At 44.5% G+C, this 21606-nt stretch overlaps 1 protein-coding gene across 2 annotated transcripts in view; it reads left to right on the top strand.

Moving 5' to 3' along the window:
- The window catches only part of R3HCC1L (R3H domain and coiled-coil containing 1 like), a 50513-nt gene extending 35328 nt beyond the window's left edge, over positions 1–15185 (top strand). The window contains exons 3-7 of one of the 2 annotated variants that reach the window (XM_081953701.1): positions 7318–7493; positions 7894–7964; positions 8113–8208; positions 11036–11176; positions 14634–15185. In XM_081953701.1, coding sequence (XP_081809827.1) covers positions 7318–7493; positions 7894–7964; positions 8113–8208; positions 11036–11176; positions 14634–14689 — 540 coding nt within the window. In that variant the 3' untranslated portion in view covers positions 14690–15185. Of the gene's footprint in view, positions 1–7299; positions 7494–7893; positions 7965–8112; positions 8209–11035; positions 11177–14633 lie in introns of both variants that reach the window. The other variant, XM_081953700.1, reaches the window with a different exon arrangement.
- Positions 15186–21606: the final 6421 nt, after the last annotated feature.

Genomic DNA, 21606 nt, shown 5'->3' with positions numbered 1-21606 from the left:
TGATTATACAAGGGTAGGAAAATTGGCAATTGCCTTCATAAGAAGTGGGGGGAGAAAAGCCCGGAGCGCAATAACCCCTTTTCTGATAGACTTTATTAAAGGGCACAGACTCATGCCTCGTAATAAAATATGTTAATTGGAAAAGGTGACTCCTGATTGTTTGCTGTCATATACTAACATGGCTCTCCTGCTGCAGTACCTACAAGAAGCAAAAGGAAATTCCAGAAGTAATAAAAACTGCAAAGCTCCAACTCTTATTGGTGAAAATGTACCCTATTTCTTAAACGTTTAGTAGAGGTTTGTATTATTTCCCCCATCCGCTGCCCATGAGGGTTACTGTATTTTTCGCAGTATAAGACGCAACTTTTTCCCTCAAAAAAGAGGCTGAAAATCTGGGTGTGTCTTATACACTGAATACAGCATTTTTTGCCTCCTGAAACTCCACCCCCTTCACCAAAATGGTCGTGCATAGCCTTTAGAAGGCTTTCAGAGAGCTCCTGGGGGCCGAGGAGGGCAGAAATGAGCGAAAAATGGCCCGTTTCCCCCCCCCCCCAGCCTCCAGCAGCACTCTATAAGCTTCCTAAAAGCTATCCATGCCCTTTTTGGGGGGGGGGGAAACGGGCCCGTTTTCGCGAAAAACAGGCCACTGTTTGCTCATTTTTGGCCCCCACTCCATCCTCCCAGGAGCACTCTACACACCTCCTAAGGCAGGGGTGTCCAAACTTGAGAACTTTAAGACTTGTGGACTTCAACTCCCAGAATTCTGGGAATTGAAGTCCTCAAGTCTTAAAGTTCCCAAGTTTGGATACCCCTGTCCTAAGGGCTATTCATGCCCTTTAAAAAAAACAGGCCTTTTTGGGAGGCTTGCAGAGTGCAAAAACTTTTTAAAAAAATTTTCCTCTTCAAAACCTTGCTGCGTCTTATACTCTGGTGCGTCTTATACTCCGAAAAATACGGTAGTAGTTCACCCAGAAAAAACTCTTTATCAGGGATGTGCATTAAATAATATTTTTGGGCTAGGTGCTTCCTGTCCTCTTTGATAAGTTTCAGGGAAGATCGTGTATGGTCTGCCGTGGGAATTGGAAGAAAATTCTGCCTCCTGCATGGCTAGCTTGTAGCACAAACATCGGCGATGAAATCATAAAACAAAGAGAATCACCGTGGATGATTATTTATAAATCCCAACCCCTGCAGTGGGCTAAAGCTCAGCAAGGCCAGGCCCTGGGACGCAATAAAGAAACATCCTCCATTGACAGTATATAAAATGCATGTAATCAAGCAGGCGGAAGTGCTGTGCGCTGGGCTTGCGTTGCCATCAAGCAGCTTCAGCATGATGAACGCCAGGCATGGAAAGATGGACTGTGAAGCTTCATGAAAATGGCAGTTTTTTAATTGGCTTTGGCTTGTTAGCATATTGCCCTGTAAGGGTAGCGATGAGCGTGTGGCGATGAGAAGCACAGCCCAGGGAATGGGCTGCCTTGTCGTCAGTTTACGAGGAAATCTCCGTGTTGGCTGGATGGCTGAGGACCCTTATTAAAGCTTAAATCAATATCGCGGCCTTGTTCTTTCGGAGTGACGCAAAGGTACCTAAAGTAACAAAGTATCCTAATATTGCTGCAAATGGCATATAGCCTGCTCAGGAGTCAGGGATGATCTGAGTTGATTCAGCTTGCTAATAGCCCCCGCAAACCACTGAAATTAACTAAGCGGGCTCATTACCAAGGCTTAGCTCATAAGCCGTCCTAAATTCCCTGTAATGGAACCTGCTGAAACTCTACAGGGCCCGCTTTGACGGGAAATGGCTGTGAATTCACTACTGCTTATTCTACTTTTTTACGGTCTAGAAATTAAATCTCTCTTACTTAAGCAGGTAATCTATCAGATCTCTCTAAAATCTCTCTTACTTAAGCAGGTAATCTACCAGATCACATGGGTGGCATATAAGGGCCGAAAAGAGCCCTCTACCTTCCTGTGTTTTCAGCAGACACAACAGCCTCCACGACAGTCTTTCTCATTACAGGAAGATCAACAGGAATGCAATTGTTGTGTACGGATCAGGGGCACTGGATGTCTGTTTCACAATATAGGCAGGCCTCAGAGGCACTGGGCATCCTTCACCCATGCCCAGCAAATGCAAATGAATCCTTGTGCAAGGGAGCATCTTAACCGCATTTACATTTTTTCTGCAGCTGTGATAGCTTCTTTGGTGCTTTGGGCTGAAAAATGAGCAAGAGAATTATTTGCATTCATTCATTCAATTACTATAGTCACCCATCTCAATCAATGACTGGACAGTTTACAGTTCAAAAATTATATTGCATGCTGGTAGGCATCGGGAGAAGAAAACAGTTTAGATTATCTCTTATCTCTCCTCAGGTTATGTCCTTTGCTTTCTTTCTATAAGGCTTGGTCTACTCTGTTGGTATTGTCAGAGGAAATTGTTGTCGACACTTAACCAGGAAAAGTAAGGGTATCTCTTGCTCCAACCATAAAGCTAGTGATCGCTCTGCATTACTATGAATTCAGCATTGTAGAATATTTGTGCTTGGTTGAACTAAGTCTGTGTCTGCTTTTATAAGAGAATTTATACCAGTACACATTGTGCATTAAATCTTAAACTTAGGGATAGTTTTTTTTTTTCTTACATCGTTCTTTTTGCTTGGCAGAAAGTACATCTTCTCTAGCTGGGAAAGTGGAGGTAAAATATTCTTTAATATTTTAATTCTTTGATTCTTTCATAAAAACTGGGTGATGTAGCCTGTCAATGAAGCAAGCTCTTGACCCTTTTTCAGTAGGCTCACAGATTTCTTCAGTTCTAGCAATTGTACCATTGCACTCAGAAAAGAAAAGGCCCAGCAGTTTCATGTGCCACAAACACTTCAAGGAAAAGCAAAACAGGGACATAATCTTTAAACCCTGAAGGTGGGATCCAAATGAAAACAATCCAGTGATCTTTGTTAGGAAGATCTCATGGGCGAATCTATGAAGTCACTGATTTAGGGCAGCTTCCACGAAAACTGAATTGCAGCTTCCTATGACCAATCATCAAAAATGGCAGAGGAAGAAGTAGAGGCCAAAACATCTGGTTGCTGCTAGTTTGCAGCACATCCAGACCAAGATTTTTGTCAGATTACATATGGCAGTAAGCTCCACTTTGCCTCAATCGCTCCTTTGAGAGTCTCTACCACCATGGCTTGCTTACCAAATAGGGCATAGGTGTGTGTGTGTGTGCGTGCAGTTTGGGATTCTCATATTTTCTTTAATGAACATGGAGCTCTGTGTGTGATTGCATCAATAAGACGTTTTCCCAATCCATGTTATTAGATTTGATTTCTCTCCCCCTCTGCTTACCAGAAAGGACCTTTCATCGGCTTATGAAATAACAGGGCTCCAGGATCATGAAGCAGGTAGATTTACAAAGATTCTTTTAAGAGGGCCTCACAAAAGGGTGCAATGCCACAAATTTACCTTAACGAAGAAAAATATTGTGTTAATAAAAAGAGTGAATATGGGACAATAGCCAGAAAAACGAGTTCGTGTAAGACTTCTGTTGAGACCAATTACCCATAGTACCACTTTAATGAGGTACAAGATTTTATGTGGATAAAACAGGACTTGAGATGCACGCAGTGACAGATCTTGGGCTGTGTGTGAGCTGTATTCCTTGTTCGTGTGGGAAAAATCAGTGTTCAAGCATTCCAAAAATTCTTAGTGGGCAACCTAATTGAACAAAGGGAGAGTTCACACTAGAGAGCACTACCTTAGTGTTATGTTCACTGTGAAATGCACCCTGACTTACCCCTATGCAAAAATGAGTTTGCATATGTTACTGTCTGAGATCTCTGCACACATTAAAATGCAATTCATTTAATCCCCAATGGAAATTTCCTGTAAAAGGATAAAAGGTAGAATTTGGCTTTTCTGCAGCAGCTGTAGCCTTGTTAATGCAGAGGTGCATTTATCCATATCTTTCTGTTTGTGCTGAAGAAAGAATAAGGTGAGATAAAAAAAGAGGATGGAAAAAAAAACAATCCTTCACAAACAACTCATATCTAAATAAAGCAGGATCTGTGCTATTATTTGCCCCAGTGAGTTTTCTAAGGTCAGTCTAATTCATTCTGTTATATAAGAGCAAGGTTAGGGAGAGAGGGTTATCAATGGGAAAAAGAGAAAAGCGAGGGAATTTTGGCATATTCCAGAAAAAAATGCTTCTAATGTGCTTATAGGTTGTATGTTAGGGCTCTAATGTTTACACATGAGGAAAATAGGAGCATCGTCTTTGTGAGTATTGAAGTGTGAGTATTGTGTCTGAGTATTGAAATGAAAGGAAGGAACACAAATATGTGTGTTTTTCTTTGGAGTGAGGGAGGAGCTATACGTAGGTGATATATGTGAAATTAGGATTTGTGCCCTGTACTTCCCAAAGCTTAGCCTTTCCTATAGTTTTGGATCACAGCTCTCATCATTTCAAGCCAGCATGCCTAGCGGCTGTATTGAAGGGGCTGAAAGTGGGGACGGCTCATATATGAGTTTAAACGCTGCTGTGATCTCATCTGTCTGGTGAAAGCATCAAGATTTATTCACTTAATTTAGCATTTGGGTAAATGCTTTCATTTAGCAAAGAAAATTAGGATTTTGCTCTGATATTAGACCACTTGATTCTTAACTCTAAAGTTTTGGGTGAATTTTTAAAATTATTATTCTACAATCTGAATTTGAACATTTATCTAACCTTGTTTCTTTTGGCTGCCAGAAAATCATTTTTCCTCCAAGAAAGATCATTTGTATTAAGTGATACCAAAATCTTTAATTTCCCATTGGGAGTGAGGTTTCTGCAGCCTCTGATACTCAGTTCTTTACGCTACTCTTCCTTCCTTCCTTTGTTCCTTTCTCCCTCCCTCCCTTCCTTCCTTCCCTTCATTGCCTGAACATCCACCTTTCTCACCACAGGCGTGAGTACTCTTTGGAAAGGAGACTTTCAGCCAAAAGCTGAGGCTGACTTTATGCACAGTTAAATTCATAGTTCCTTATGCAATTCATGAAAGGAAGTGCCAACACTAATGGGCTCACACTCTCATTATGTATGAAGCTTTTTAAACATACTTGTAACAACACAAAGCTATATACACACCACATTACCTGATGCACATATGCATGAGCAGCTGTCTGGCTGGCTCATATTTCACAATTAAAATTGCAATTTATACACGTGGAAAGTTTTAAGAAACTTTTGTCTTCTGTTTCCAGTGGTCCCTGGAGGCAAATTCTAATCTTTGCATTTTGTGAACTGTCCTGTTTTGACTTGTCATCCTCCTTGCACCCAGTGGTTTGTGAAGGGCAGGGGTGCTCATGCAGTATGCATTCCACAATCTCAGATAATCTTCTGTGCCACTTGATATTATGAGCACTCTGCTCCATCAAGCATGCCTGAGGCCCGATCCTGCTGGGCTGTAGTGTTGTTCATTTGAACTCTGGATGCTCAGGTTCATGCCTTAGTTTTATTAAACCCAGCAAGATGCATCCTTCTTTATGTTCCTATTGTGACCGTTCCACCTCTTCCTCTCTGGATTGCCATCTTTTTCTTACTTGCTCCTACCGCACATCCACTTTCCAGGAAGAGCGATCTGAATTACTGTCTTTTATTGACTCAAGAGAGGTGAATTTGTAGTCTCCCGGTGGAACCGTGGCTTGTCCTGGTGCGGATGCTTGAAAAAAGAAAAATCTGCCTGAGTTATAGTCTTCCTTGCCAACAGGGTATGTGCTGATGTATGCCATTAAAAACCCAGGACAAGAGTTCTGCCAACAGATCAGCAGCAGCAGTAGTAGTAATCAGCATCCATCTGTCAATTACAACACAGCCAAAATGGCTTGGCATCCTTATTGGAAGAGACACGTCTTTGGAACAGAATGGAATGGCCAGAACAAGGCAATTTGGTGCAAGGATCAATGTCCGTCCTGTTACCGTGAGGCAGATTTGGTGGCCATATCAAATATTTCCTAAGAAGAGCCCAGCCAATTCAGAGGTGCTTGTAGAAGCTCTGCTTCCTTCCCTGCAGAAGTAAAAGTCAGGCTTGGGTGACCTTCCTGATTTAGGGTTGAAAACGACGTCAAACGTGGTTTCTTTGTGAAATATAATCATTTTATGAATTTATTTACAAAACATTATTTTGCATTGTGTTGCATTCCTGAGAAGATCACCAGGCCAAAAACGAGCTATAATCAAAACTAGAGCACCTATTAAAAAAATTAAAGCAAAGCCGATCAAGTACAGCAGCAGGCAAGATTTTAAAAACACTGAAGACAACTTAACTCTCTTTTTGAAAAAGAGTCTGCATTAGGCGTGGGCTCCATTGCCAGGTGCTGCCACTGATAAAACCTTGTAATGCCCTCTCTTGGCAGCAGAAAAACTGGACTTGACAAGCAAGTGCAAGGATAACAAAGTGTTCTGGTCTCAAATCATTTTAGACTTGGAAGATAATAATCAGCAGTTTGTATTAGACCAGAAACCATCAGAAATCAGTGGAGTTTAAACAAGAACAGGGCAATGTTTTCAAAAAAGCAGGTCCAAGAATTTGGGGGGGGGGGGGAAATAGCTATACCTTCCAATTGCAAAATAAACATCTCGTGTTACATTTAATTATTACTGGCTGTAATTGCCATTAACTGTTATGCATTAATGTGTTAATTTATTTGGGCACATCTATTTAAAGGTGTTTACTAGGACACATTCCAAGGAATACACGGGCTCAGATCTTCTCCTTGTGCCACAATCTTCATTTAGCATTTTATGTCCTATCTATTCTAGCCACATCCAGTCACCATGCGGCTTGCCATAGTTGCTCTACTAACTGCGTTTTGCAACTATCTCAGGTATCGGTTTGGATGCAACTAATGCCTTCCTGCTGGATAGATGCTTACTGAGGCAGATGTTCATTCCAGCTTCCTCCTCTGGAAACAGTGAGGGAGAAATCCACCTAGGTCTGGGGAAAGAGCATGCAAGCAGCAGGAGGCACCTAATCAATAACTCCCAATCTCCCATGGATGATCAATCCTTTTCCAGAGCTGAGTCTATGGCCCCATCAATCAGCTAGTGCACCCATTCCCAGGCTGACAAAGGTTTGTGATGAGACAAGACCGAGGCTGTCGTTTCAGGGTTGGGATATGAAATTAGACAATGGAGTAGATCCCTGAAATAACATCTGGAATCTACCTGTGGCCAATGCTGCTTTCAAAAAAACAAAAAAGGATGGAACGAAAGACAGTTTTGCTGTGTGTCCTGCGCTTTGTGCTTATAATTAGTCTCTGCCGTCCCTCCAGCTGTCTACCTGCACTCTCCGTGGCACAAGGCTACAGGAGCCGCATTTTGATTATTACAACTATTCTCCAGCTGATCAGGACATGAGTGACTCTGAGCTGCCACATGTCATTGAAATCTATGACTTCCCATCAGAATTCCGCACTGAGGACCTGCTGTGTGTCTTCTGCCATTACCAGTAAGCAGTTTGGTTCTGTTTCTCACTTGTGTTTTCTAGTGTCGTCTGTCCTCTGAGCTGAAGTGGCTGGGATGTAGCATGTTAGAACTGCACCCTTTCAGTGACTTGTTTAAGAGTCACTGACTGGCTGCTTGCTTGCTTGCTTTTATTGCAGCCACCCCTGCCTCAGGGCCATTATTATCAGCTTTTTCTAATGATGCTCAGGTTTGGTATGTTATTGCCACCCATCGGGAGAATATTGTATTCCTCCCATCCTCTAAGGATTCTTCCTTTTAAGTGAACACACATCCATTTCCTACCTGTATATTTTCTTTGAAGCTGCACCTAATTTGATGGTTTTGGGGTTTTTTTAAATCGCTGCCAATTTTCCAGCTTTCTTTCTTTTTCTTTCTTTCATCAGGAAAAAAGGCTTTGACATTAAATGGATAGATGACACACATGCTTTGGGTATCTTCTCCAGTCCCATCACAGGTATGACCTGCTGCTTCTGAGAACCAGACCTGCTGGGTGTGTCTTTGGATGAAAGATGCTGGATGACAGCATTTGTTGAGTGGAGGGACTCGGGGCTCCTTTCCACTCGCTCTCATTTCTCATCTGACATTGCCTTTATTCACCATAGCGCGGGATGCTCTCAGTACCAAACATCTGATGGTGAAAACCCGTCCGCTGTCACAGGCTACACCAGCTGCAAGGACCAAAGCCAGAGCTTACGCGGGTAAGTCCAGAAAGATTCAAAGAAGCTCCCAGGTCCGTGATGGCGAACCTATGGCACGCGTGCCACAAGTGGCACGCGGAGCCATTTGTCAGGGCACGCGAGGCTCTGCCCTGTCAGCTGGCCAGTGCGCATGCGCGTGCTGGCCAGCTGAGTTCACCTTTTTTAAAAGCTATTTTTCGCCTTCCCCAGGCTCCAGAGGCTTTATAGGAGCCTGGGGAGGGCGAAAAGAGCCTCCCCGCCCCCCCCCCGGAGGCTTCAGGGACCGTCCCTGAAGCCTTCGGAACACTTAAAACCACCCTCCGAGCAAACCGGAAGTGACTTCCGGGTTGCTCGGAGCGTCATTTTAAGCGTTCCGAAGGCTTCAGGGACCGTCTGGACAGCGGAGGGAGGGGGGACTCTATGGCCTTCCTGCCATGTGTCCCGCACAGGAATCCGTCCCCTCGGGGCTTTGTGCGGGCGTCGCAAGGATTAAGCCGAAAGGGGGGGGCGGGGAAAGCGAAGGGGGCTTTGTTGTCCTCCTTCTCCTTCTCCTCCTTTCCCCCTCCGGCTCGAACGCGGCGCCAGGGCCTGGCAGGCAGCAAATGAATCGGAGCCTGCCGACTGGAGGAAGAGGGTGAGAGGCGGGTCCTGTGAACAGCAGTAGCAGCAGCGGCAATAGTCGCAACTCGGCGGCGGGCCGCCCCGGCTGGGAGACAAAGGAGGGGAAAAGCGGCAGGCAGCTGAGCTGCGACTATTGAGTGTGGCGCGGCGCCGCCTAAGGCCGGGATCGAGGCGGCTACGCGGCCTGCCTGGCGTGGCGCGGCTAGAGGAGGAGGAGGAGGCGAGGGCGGCACGGCCGAGGCCTGACGGCCGCGCAGCCACCTCGATCCCTTGCGCCGCTCCGCCCAGCCTCTGCGCGCTCGCCCGGCCTTCACATCGTCGCCGCCGCCAGGACGGGCTCAGCCGAAGGGAAGTCCGTCAGGCCTCGGCCGCGCCTACCCTGGCGGCAGCGGCGGCGGCGATGTGAAGGCCGGGCCCTGGCAAGTGCGCAGAGGCTGGGCGGAGCGGTGCAAGGACGCTGGGCCCGAGGCGCCGCGCGGCGGAGGCGATCCGAGCCCGGGCGATCGAGACGCACGTCTCGTGCCTGTTCAGGGACCGTCCCGAGGCTTCCCTGAAGCCTTCAGAGCTCTTAAAACGACCATCCGAGCAACCCGGAAGTCACTCCTATAAAGCCTCTGGAGCCTGGGGAGGGCGAAAAAAGCATGCAAAAATGGGCGCGTTGTGCGCGCATGCACACTGGGGGGCGTGTTGCATTATGGGTGCGGCACGCCCGCACGCGGCACGCCCGCACACGACCCCCCCGCGCTCCCCCCACTTATGGCACGCGAGCCAAAAAAAGTTCGCCATTGCTTTTCCCAGGTTAACCTTTTTCTAGCTGCTGAGTCATACCTGTAATATATACAATACAATACAATACAATACAATACAATACAATACAATAGTAGAGTTGGAAGGGACCTTGGAGGCCTTCTAGTCCAACCCCCTGCCTAGGCAGGAAACCCTATACTGTTTCAGGCAAATGGCTATCCAACATCTTCTTAAAGACTTCCAGTGTTGGGGCATTCACAAATTCTGGAGGCAAGCTGTTCCACTGATTAATTGTTCTAACTGTCAGGAAGTCTCTCCTCAGTTCTAAGTTGCTTCTCTCCTTCATTAGTTTCCACCCATTTTTTCTTGTTCTACCCTCAGGTGCCTTGGAAAATAGTTTGACTCCCTCTTCTTTGTGGCAACCCCTGAGATATTGGTACACTGCTATCATGTCTCCCCTAGTCCTTCTTCTCATTAAACTGGACATACTCAGTTCCTGCAACCGTTCCTCATATGTTTTAGTCTCCAGTCCCCTAATCATCTTTGTTGCTCTTCTCTGCACTCTTTCTAGAGTCTCCACATCTTTTTAGAGTCTCCTCTAAAAAGAAAGAGTCTAGAAAGAGACTCTTTCTAGAGTCTCCACATATATATTGTCTTCCTGTAGGTATTAACTGAGGCCATCTGATTTTAAACCAGGCTTCAACTGTCCGATCCACCTTTGCTCTGAGCATGTCATAGATTGATTAGTTCTGGTTCTCAGTGCTGATAAAAATGCCTCCTGATCAAGAAAACTGTTCCATTGGAAATATCCATCATTTCCTCTTAAATTTAGCTCTTAGAATCCTGTGCACGCTTCTTCGGTGAAAGAGCTACACTAACATCTGTTGATGGTGTCCTCTTAGCATTGAACTTTTTGCAACATTAACAAGGATCAATCCTATGAAATGCTGGGCCATCCCCTCTTGAGTTGCGGTTGGCTAAACTAATTCCCAAGACCCTTTTCAGGCAAATATGATGTGCTGCTGCATGTTTTAAGTAGTAAACACAACAAATACTTGTTTTAGTTTTCCAACCCTGTGTTGTCAAACATCTGTGAGACTGAAAAGTGAGTAGCACAATGTTAACACTGCCATGTATTGTGGTCTGTTTTCAACACAGTATAATGGCGATAGAATTAACGGAACTGAAGAAACAGCAACCCTATAGCTCTGCTAGCACTTGTATATTTGGCCAGTGGTTTTTTAAGTTCATTGCAACATGTCCTCTTTATTATTCCCCACCCACCCACCCACCCCAGTTTCATGGGAAGATCTATTGCGACCAATCTTTCACTCTGTTTTGTTATATTCGAAGTAGAAAGGAACGCCTGTGTTCTGGGGAAGAGAGCCATCTGTTAATATTTTAAAATGCTCGTCTTCCCATCCTAACAGTGGAAACAATAACTCCAGATATTGAGACATCTGCTTTTCCCTCCTCTTAGAATTCCTGCAACCTGCCAAAGAGCGTCCTGAGACCTCAGCTGCTCTGGCCAGGAGACTGGTGACAGGTGCCCTTGGTGTGCGAAGCAAGCAGAGCAAGGCCGAACGCGAAGCTGAACGCAAGCAGTTACAAGCAGCTCGAGGTAAGCTTGAAGGAGCAGAGACACTGCTGTATTGGAGATGTGTGTTTGTATGCAAAGGTGGGTGGCACATGAATTAACAACCAGTTCACCCAGCACTGAAAATGTGAGCGAACGCATGTGCCATACACTCTGCCTGCCACGTGCGTGCTTAGCGCGTGCAGCTTGGACATATGCGTGCGACATCAAAAGTAAGGTGAAACAGGACAGCATAGCACTGGGGGGGGGGGGGGGGGAGGTCGCAACTACTGGTTTGCCCAAACTGGCAGGAGCCCACCACTGTATGTATGGAAGACGTTGGGAGAGATAGGAATGGCTATTGTACTTCTAGGAGTACCAATGAAAAAGATGCAGTCTGCAGTAGCAATGAGAGAAATTACATCATTTCTCTGTGTCTCGGTTTCAAGCTACCCCGCTCTCATTTACTATCCATATTCAGGAAGTCTATCTGGCCCAAGTATCTGCTTCAGTGCAGAATGGTAAGTGAGCCAAAACATTTTTTGTTATCACTCTGCCAGATCTACCTGAGTACTGTAAGGAACTTCTGAATGGCCAGCGATTTCCCTGTCTTGGGTTCAGCAGAGAAACTTAACTGTGCTTTCTTGAAATATGCAGGGATAAACAAGAAAGAATCAACTGCCCTTCAGTCCCCTTTCTTTAATGTTACTAAGGTCACTTTCTGCCTAGCCATCAGGTGCACCAATCAGGGAATGGTGATAAGGCTATTGGCCTGGCCAGGGGAAGGAGAGTTTTCCATCCTATCTGAGAAATTGTAATGAAATGAACAAAGTATTTGTAGATTCCTACTGTGGTAGAAGTAGAAAGAAGAAAGAGAACCAGCCATTTGCTGCAGAATAGCTTGTGGATATTTGGAAATGAACTTCCCTGTCCTGCAGTAGTGTAATCTCTTGAGTAAAAGGTTAGTTTACTCTTTAGTTGATGCCCGTGTCGATGGTACTGCCAGTCTTCTGTTTACTGCGGGCATCTGGACGCATGTGGTCTTCAAAGGATTCTACCTAGCTTATCTCCAACTCCCCTCACCCTCCTGGATGGCCCAAAACTGAAACTGAACCTACATGTTCAGCAATGCAGTTTTTGCCCCTAGGGATGTAAAGGACAAGTCATGTTGAACGACTAGAAATATGGCATAATAAATGTATTAGTTATAAAAGCTATCAGAAGTCTATTTCCTCTTGTGAAACCATAAACCTTCTGAACAGCCTCTGTTCCCATCTCATAAACGTGGGCTAGAAAATCACGTAACCAGAAATTCAACCTGTACACTTGTTTTCAATTTAACCAGAATTTCTGAGATTTTGGAAGAATTGTATTATTTATTTTATTTATCTGTTAGATTTCTGTCCAGCTTTGCCATAGTAGCTTTCATGGATAAATCTTTTCCATATTTTTTAAAAAGGAATCCTGCAAGATAGAGATAGGCTGAGAATTAAATTTGATTGGGTAACCTGAATCCAGATCTTTGCAGTCCTAGACAGAACCACTGAGAAAGATGGGTGTTTTTTTTTTTTTTTTTTGGCCAGAGCTGGTGGATATGGAAGGCAGAGCTGAATCTTGTCCAGATGGGCCAGAAATCATAAAAAATGAGGATGAGAAAATTAAATGTAGAAGCTATGGACTCCCTCTTGAAAAAGAAAGGGTAGAAGTTAGTTTTACCAGCACCGTGATCTTTTATGAAAGTGCTATATTTCAAGCTCACATTATCATTCAGGCAGCATTGAAAATCAGATGAGAAATACAGGTCATTAACAATGCAAGTATTTTATTTGTAGCATTTTTCTTTAACAACACGCTTTACACTTCGGGAATATGCTGACAACTTTTTGTCAATTCAAATGATAAATCTCCAGGTGGTTCCATTTTCTAACATTGCCTCTTTTCTCTAATAATTCTGATAAACTCAACCCCTCTATCTTTGCCTTTCCCTACAGTCCCGATCCCCCCCCCCCCATTTTTCTGTAGCAGATTCTGAAGCAGCTATTTTGTAGAGTATTTGTTGACCTTCTTCAATTGTTCTTTTGAAACTGGAGTATGAGTATTGATTATTCAAGTTTTTTAGACATTCTTATTGTAATGAACTGTTAAAGATTGCTTTTTTTCTACTGGTTTGGCTTTTTGACTAGGCCAGCGATGGCGAACCTTTTTTGGCTCGCGTGCCACAACGGGGGGGAGCACAGAGGGGTCATGTGCGGGTGTGCCGCACCCATAATGCAATTCCGGTTTGCTTGGAGTGTTGTTTTAAGTGCTCCGAAGGCTTCAGGGAAGCCTCCGGACTGTCCCTGAAGCCTCCGGAGGGCCTCCGGGGCGGCAGGGGAGGCTCTTTTCGCCCTCCCCAGGCTCCTATAAAGCCTCTGGAGCCTGGGGAGGGCGAAAAATGGCTTTTAAAAATGGTAAACTCAGCTGGCCAGCGCACGCATGCACGCTGGCCAGCTGACAGGGCAGCGCCTCGCGTGCCCTGACAAATGGCTTCGCATGCCACCTGTGGCACGCGTGCCATAGGTTCGCCATCACTGGACTAGGCTATGCATCCAATAATCACTGTCATCTTTCCAGCAATAATATCGGGATCAGATATACTATGAACTCCGTGCAAAAGACATTTTAGGGAGGGGAAAGCATCAACATTAAATATTGGTTTATGTAGCCTTGTTAATCGAATGCCTTCGTTGTACTTACTAAGATGTGCCTCTCTGAATCCAGGCAAGGAGTAGGAATTCTTATTTTCTCGTCCTTTTTCTTTTAAGGGCATTGGAAGAGAACAAGGATTCCCCCCTCCCCCCTCAGCAGCAGAGCAGTTTATAGCTCTCATTAAGTGCCTTGAGGGAAGAAAGCTGTGGTATATCCAGTCCCTCTAGGAAAAAGATATATGGGAAATGTGATTGTGTCAGGTCTTCAGTATTCAGCTAAGGACGCTAGGTGGTGCTCCAATTCTGTTTACTGTACTGAACAATAGTACTACTCCAGAATACAGAACCCCGAGCCAGGCTGAGCTTCAAAGTAGTGAAAGTAAGGCGTGCATAAGAATAGCTAATTTATTTTAATTCTAGCTACCAACTCAGTAATTTGCTACTCTCCTCTGCTGAGTAGGCTTTCAAGTAGATTACAAGCAAATTCTCTAGGCTGATCTCAGGTGAAATGCAGCTCCATAATACGTTGCATGGATCTGTAGGAAGGGATAAGAGTCAAGCGCGTTGTGCAGGGTAATTGAGTGAAGACTTCCAGTGTGCAAGGATGTGAGCATGTCCACAGTTTGCTGAGGCGGCTCTTGATCTCTGCACCACCTAAGCAGAGACAACAGCCTTCTAGGTCACGAAGAATATCAAGAGAGAATGCATGCACACCAAGGCTGCACTTAAGGGGTCACCAAAGCCCTCGAAGCTGCTGCTCTGATCAGCTCTATTTCACGTGGCCGCTACTTCCCTAATCCCATTTTCTCTTGCAGAGAGGAAGCTCTTGGAGGCCAAGCAAAAGGAAGATGCCTGGGAAGGTCGTGAGTGAGTCAGCGGCCAGTGCAAGAAGAAGGAAGTTGATCGGGCCTGCTTGAAAACCTCACGGAGTGGAACTGACAACTGGCAGCTTGTGCTTACAGCATTGAGGGACTCTACCATCCCCTTTGGGGGAAGCAATAAGATACGGGGAGTTGGGAGTGCATTGGAGTATCCAGACATGCCAGGGTGAGTCATGTGAACTCAAGCTACTGGGCTGACTGGAAGGCTGTGACAGAATGGGACTGGAGTCTGGCAATATCTCAGGAAGAGCTGCTGTATTGTTAACAGCCCTGCCAGTGCTGTTCGGAATGCCACAGAATGTAATCCAAATGCACTCACCACCTTAGTTTAAGGCAGCCTGGATGCAGGGCCTATCTGTGCTCTGGGTCACTGAGTCATGTTGTGCTCAGTGGGATGGGACTGGACCGTGATAGCTTTTAGATCAGGCCCACTAGGATGGCCAGGTGCCCAATGCTGAGCTTGCTATTAAAGTTGATTTGATTTTATACGGTGTCGTGTGATGCAGGCAGCTTTACTGCCTCCAAGTAACTCTATGAATCTTCAACCCTGGAAAGCAAGCAGAGGCATGACAGCAACCCAATGAGTTACTATGGTTGGACTTGACTCAGACCCTCTTCTTCCAGATCCTTCAGAATGGAGGTCAACATAAGATGCCCAGAAGGAAGGGGCTTCTCTCTCACAAACCCATTCCGGACGGGACCCTCGTAGGTTCACCTGAAGAGCTGAGATGAAAGCAACTCTTCCCCTTTGGGGAAATCAGGCTCCAGCTGGGAGACGCTGCTACCCAAACAGACTCTGGACCTCCTAGCACAGTGTTTCTCAAACTTGGCGACTTTAAGTCCTGTGGACTTCAACTCCCAGAATTCCCCAGCCAGCTATGCTGGCTGGGGGATTCTGGGAGTTGAAGTCCACAGGACTTAAAGTCGCCAAGTTTGAGAAACACTGTCCTAGCAGAACCGTTCCTAAGGGCCTCTATGCACTCGTGTGGGATTCCCCTCCTTGTGGCAGGAACATGTTGGCAGCAATCCTTGCAGCATGTCACTCCCACCCTGTAAAAACAGGCACAAGTCAAAAGCAAGCCAGCTCTGGCCTGCTGAATTTCACTTTACAGGCATCCCTCCCCCCCCCTGCCGCCGCCCACTCCCCAGGAATGTATCAAAGACCAGCAAACAAGGTCCTTTCTGTTCTGAGCAGCTGCGTTACCACCACCCAAAAAGCAGGCAGATTGGCTGCTTCCTGTAAATGTACATCAACAACACACCTTTGCCAGGCTGGGCCGGAGATTCCTGTGGTCAGACACTCCCAGCTGTGCTCGGGGTCAAGCCCTCTAATTCTTGGACCAAGAATTTTGGTTGTCTCCGCTTGGTGCAGAGATCAAGATCCAGACACATCAGTCTCATCTTACTACCGCGCGACAGTATATAACAATTGCTGCTCAAACTCTAGATCAACACTATCTGACCAAGTCCAAGTTGTGGGTCAAGACAGCACATCAGAGGTCATGTTGGAGGTGGCATTTGGAAGAGGGGAGAGCAGAGTTCACTAGGGGGTGTGCGCCTGGCGTGCCACATTGACCTAGTCAGAGGGAGACTGGAGATACTCTCTGTGGGACATTCCGCTTGAGACTGCTCGGGGTCAAATCGCACACAGTAAGCCAAGGCAGCTCTCAGAGCTGGAATGCTCTGGCAAGCTGCCTGTTGCTGGCCAGCCAGACTTACAGCCATCTCCGTATCTGGAACAGCAACCGGTTGTGTCTCCATTTGAGCAGGGTGGAGTGCTTGCCTATGATGTGGGCAGTGTTCTGGAATAGGAGCGGATGGGTAGTGACTGCTTTTCCTGGCATTTCTAATAGTCTAATTCCCTACTCTGCCAAGCAAGTGATACCTGAACCAAGCCCTGTCTATTTGATCCAGCTAAATACTCTCCAATCTGATACACCAGAGTGGCTAAATTGGGTTTCATTCCCATTTATAGTTTCTGGCTGCTTGCAGAGCCTCCCTGCATGAAAGGCCAGCAGCATTTGCACCAGAGTAGACTAGCCATCCAAGTAATTTCATTTTTACTTAGGAACAATTGCATTGAAGCTTATTGAGGAACTGTATTTGATTCTTCTGTAAATGTGGCTTTAAGGCAAATATGCAGATCATTATTTAAGTTGGCATACCCCAGGTCCTATGCTTAGCTGGTCCCACGCCTTATTCCAGACAGGATTTGTCTTTTCAATCCGTTATTGGCCTATTTCTTGTACTCTTGTCCTTTCTCTTAGGATTGCACTGTTGCAAAACATGCCATCGGATTTGAGAAGTATTTTAATTATCTCCAGAAACAGATTTAAGATTTGTCGTCTCAATGTTGCTTTAAAACCTAAACACCCAAAGGGTGTAGTGTTCAGATCTGAATTATGCAAAGAGGCTTCATATCTAGCATAGACACCCCACCCTACCCCATAAGCAGTTCCTTAAAAAGAAAGGCCATTTCCTAGTCTTTCATAATAAGCTCTATCCAGGAGTGAAATTCGACTTGTTCTATCCAGTTTGGGTGAACCGGTAGCGGCAGGAGCGGGAGACTCCGCCCAACCACACGGATGTCATCACGCCCCGTTTTTGACGCTCTGCGCATGTGTGTGCTCAGATTTGCGAACCAGTAGTGAAGGTAAATTGATTTCATCCCTGACTCTGTGCTCAAGAAAATACATAAGTAAGTTGAGTTCAGAAGGCATTAAACGCATAGATGTGTGCCCTTGTATCAGGGCTTATCAGATTCCCTGCCTCATCTGGCTTTCAATTTTTTCTAGTTTCTCTTAATTTTAGAAGAAGACAGAGAAAGCATGCAGAACATGCCTGGATCCTTTACTCTCATTAAAATAGTTCTGCTCTGGGACATTTGACCAGAAAGTGAGACTTTAAATGAAGATCACAATACACAATACAATACAATAGCAGAGTTGGAAGGGACCTTGGAGGTCTTCTAGTCCAAACCCCTGCCTAGGCAGGAAACCCTATACCGTTTCAGACAAATGGCTATCCAACATCATCTTAAAGACTTCCATTGTTGGGGCATTCACAACTTCCGGAGGCAAGCTGAATGCCCCAACACTGGAAGTCTTTTAAGAAGATGTTGGAAAGCCACACTCCAAGCTCAATTGCCTCGCCACAGTGGGTTTGGGGCGGGTGGGGGTTCTCTTGATTACTTTTTCTTCTGTAGCCCCTGGCTTCATCTGGGCCATTCTTGAACGCAATTTTTCTTTGCATGTTTTATTTCCAGCACCAAATCATTTTGCTTGCTTTATTTCCCACACCAGATTTGGCCCTCCTCTGTTCAGTTTTCATATAATTATTGTGCTGAGGAGACGCAGTAGAGTCCTGGGTCCCTCTGCATAATTTCTTTCCAATGTTTCCATTGGATTGGAAATCATACAAAGAAAATGGAGTTGTTTCTTGTCCTTTTTTTTTTGTCCTCTGCTACTGATACCATCCTGTGTCCCAAAAACTTTTGCCAGCCAGAAAAATTGATCAGCACATTCAAACACATGTCAGTGACCATTATACTGACCAATGGTTGATAAATTAAGACAGGTTCTGCCCATTTTTATTAATCAGCAACTCTGTTACATAAATATGGCGCAGATATACAGTATTATGTAGAAGTCATTCAAAGATATCACTTATTAGAGCAGGGGTGTCCAAACTTGGCAACTTTAAGACTTGTGGACTTCAACTCCCAGAATTCCCCAGCCAGCTTGGACACCCCTGTATTAGAGTAACAGTATGTATGAATACAGCAACAATCCAAACTTATGAGGGGGGAGGGGGTAATTGGCAGGCTAAAAAGAAACATGAGATATTGAACCCTCTAAAGTACCAGCCTCTTTATTTACAATAATTCCTCTGGGCCTCGTAGGCCTTCTTAGAAAATACAAGTGGTGTGTTACTGCAGCCCAGTGTTTTGTTAAAAGGCTGCCTATCTGGCCAGAGAAAAGGCTAGCTAAAAGCTACTTATTTATTTTGCAATATTTGTAAATCACTCTAATCTCCGACACTCTGGGAACTGTAGGAGTATCATGGGAGCTGGAGGAATTAACAATCAGCAATTTTATAGCGTTGCCTTCTGGTAATGGGCTGTTTGTGCTTGCTATAATAGCCACTTGGGGAAAAGTCAAGTCCACCCACTCCTCTCCCACTCATGGCAACCTGTGGGGTGAGGGCCTGTGATGCCCTCACAAAACTCAAGCCTGGCTCTGACTCAAAATAGGTTGGAGATCCCTGATATCAATTATGGGCTGGTCAGTTGGACATTCTGAAGCAGCAGAGGAGCTTGCTGGGCTCTGACTCTCCCTCTCTCCTGATGGTTTAATACAACCTCCCTCAAAGGCCTTCCTCTGACTGCATGCTCGTTCTCACAAATTTAAGCCCACGTTGATTCTTGAGCATTGCTGGATCCTTTGCAAGATTCAGTGGCACAGACCTAAATCTGTGCCAGCAGCTGATTTATTTTTTCTGGGCATTGATCATTGGTAACCATCTTTAGATCACATTCTGAATATTCCCTCACTGCAGCCCTCCTGAAGTAGAGAGAGGAAGAGCAGAAATGGGTTAACACAGAATCAGTCATTTGGTTCAAAGCAAGAATCATTTTTAAAATGGCAGAATGTTTCTAGGTGTTTTCATATCAGAACTGCGGTAATCTAAGGAACAACCTGGTCATTGTTGATTTCATAATACAGTTATTGAGTTTATTTACTGCATATTTCAAGATAGAAACTTGGAAAATCTGATCCGGCCAATTCTGGCTTGGGCATCATGCCCATTCTCCTCTGCAGTGATCCTATCGTGACTCATGCACCTCTTTACCAGGAAATAATGTTTTAGCTAAATTCAGCCCTGTTGGGATTTTGAAAACATGTAATACTCAAAAGTGGTATTGAAGCAGTATCACAAATGGCTATGAAATAAGTATCCTCTGGAGCGATATGTTTCATTCTTTCTTCATTTCTTAAATCCTCAGTTTAATTCAGTTTAGTTGGAATGAGAGTTTGGATCTTTGCCCTCTATTAAAGGAATCATTGTAATCCGTTCCAGTGTATTTCAGTTCCCCCTGTTTGTTGCGTGATAAATTTCCATTTCTTGTTCATCTGTTGTATATATAATCCACACTTGTCTTTTCATGGTTGCATTTCTCTTGGGAAAACGTGTACATTTTCCAACAATTTAAAATGTAGTGCTTTCTTTCCGAGAAAAATTAAGTATTCTTCCCTGTCCAAATATACATATAGTGTTGCAGGAATTGCTTTTTGAGGCATGAAAGTTGGATGGAAGTTGCCTCAGCATCCCAAGAACAGTCTAAGTCAGTGTTTCTCAACCTTGGCAACTTGAAGATGTGTGGACTTTAACTTCCAGAATTCTGGGAGTTGAAATCCACATATGTTCTATCTGACAAGGTTAAAAACACTGGTCTAAGTGTTCTTTGCAGAAGTACCAGGCACATAGGAACTTCTAGAAGAGACTTTTCTGCCTGATCAGCCTGCCACACATTCCAAATTTTATGGGATAATAACATCTTGTCTTCCACTACTTGTGGGTTTTTGTCCTCAGAAAATATATAAAGGCGGAACAACTGTATGATATCTCTTGATTGGTAAGGTTGGGAATTATCTGGAAACAGGCACAGGTGTGCCATAGTGTAAAGTTAATGACACCAAAAGCCTCACAAACTCGTACTTTTGTAACAAGAATTTTGATCTTTGAACACCTCAATAAGGGTCAGAGCAGCATCAAACACTTTTGGGGAGCCCGTTGAGACAGCCATTTTGAGTCTGAAATGAGGTGTTTCAACTCAAATTAAGACTAGAAACCTTTTGCATCCTCTAATGCCTTAAAATGGTAAATCAAACGGGTAAGGTAAATGTGAAGTCTGTATATAACCAAGAAAAGACTGTGCAAGAAGTTTGGAAGTAAAGGAGAAATGACTGAAGAAGAGAGAGAATTTATTGAGAGTATGGTGCATATGAAAATGTAGGGAAGGAGCATATTGAACAAGTGAAGATTTGAGGTGCCTTTTTTTTCACACGAACATGAAAAATGGCATTAAATTAATAGATGAGGACTTTGTCATGGAATGAATACGAGCTCTATATTCTTCCATGCCCTTTCTGTTCCGTGTAAGCCTCAAATATGGTTGCCTTCTTGCCTCTGCACTCCATTAAACCATGAAGGTTCTTTTCCGCTTCCACTATGTTAAATCTATCCTGCAGATTGCAATCAATTTCTCTTTTGATTTTCCTGTTCCCCGTGTTTCAGTTATTTCTGCTTCCCTTATGCCTGTCTGGTCCATCTAGCAGGGATATTTAATCTTCAGAGCGAAGATCACATAAATTACTTGATACAAATGATGACAAGGAGAAAAAAAATCAAAGGACATGAGGAGTCTAAGAAAATAGAATCAGTCTCATATTGCAGAGTTAGCATAGCGCTGAGCTGCAAGATGGAGGTCTGTAGTTGTACATACAAGATATTTCATGAAAAATGACTCTCCCCATGAATTGCGAGCTGGTGAGAAAATTTGCTGAAGAAGCTTACTAAGAATGTAATCACTGTTGGTCACACAAATAAATATTGAACTTATATTATACTCACAGCTAAAATAATGTGTACAAAAGTGTTGAAGTTGCTTTCCAGAAACTCCTGGAGTTTCTCCATGAAAAAAACAGGAAAGATATACGTGTTTTCCAGGAAGAGAGCTTAGGTCTCATTTTTTAGAGTCTACTTGAGATGAACAGTGTGGTGACCCTTTTCTCCATTCCATACACAAAGTATTTCTTCAGTGTGACAGCAACTTCTATAGCTTCTGTTCTATAGCATCTTACCACTGCTTCCCGTCAAAGTACATGAAATGGATTTCTCCCTCTAC

This window comes from Natrix helvetica (assembly GCF_964273705.1).
Source record: "Natrix helvetica genome assembly, chromosome: 5".
Taxonomy (NCBI): Eukaryota; Metazoa; Chordata; class Lepidosauria; order Squamata; family Natricidae; genus Natrix; species Natrix helvetica.
This window is presented reverse-complemented; position numbering and strand designations above follow the sequence as displayed.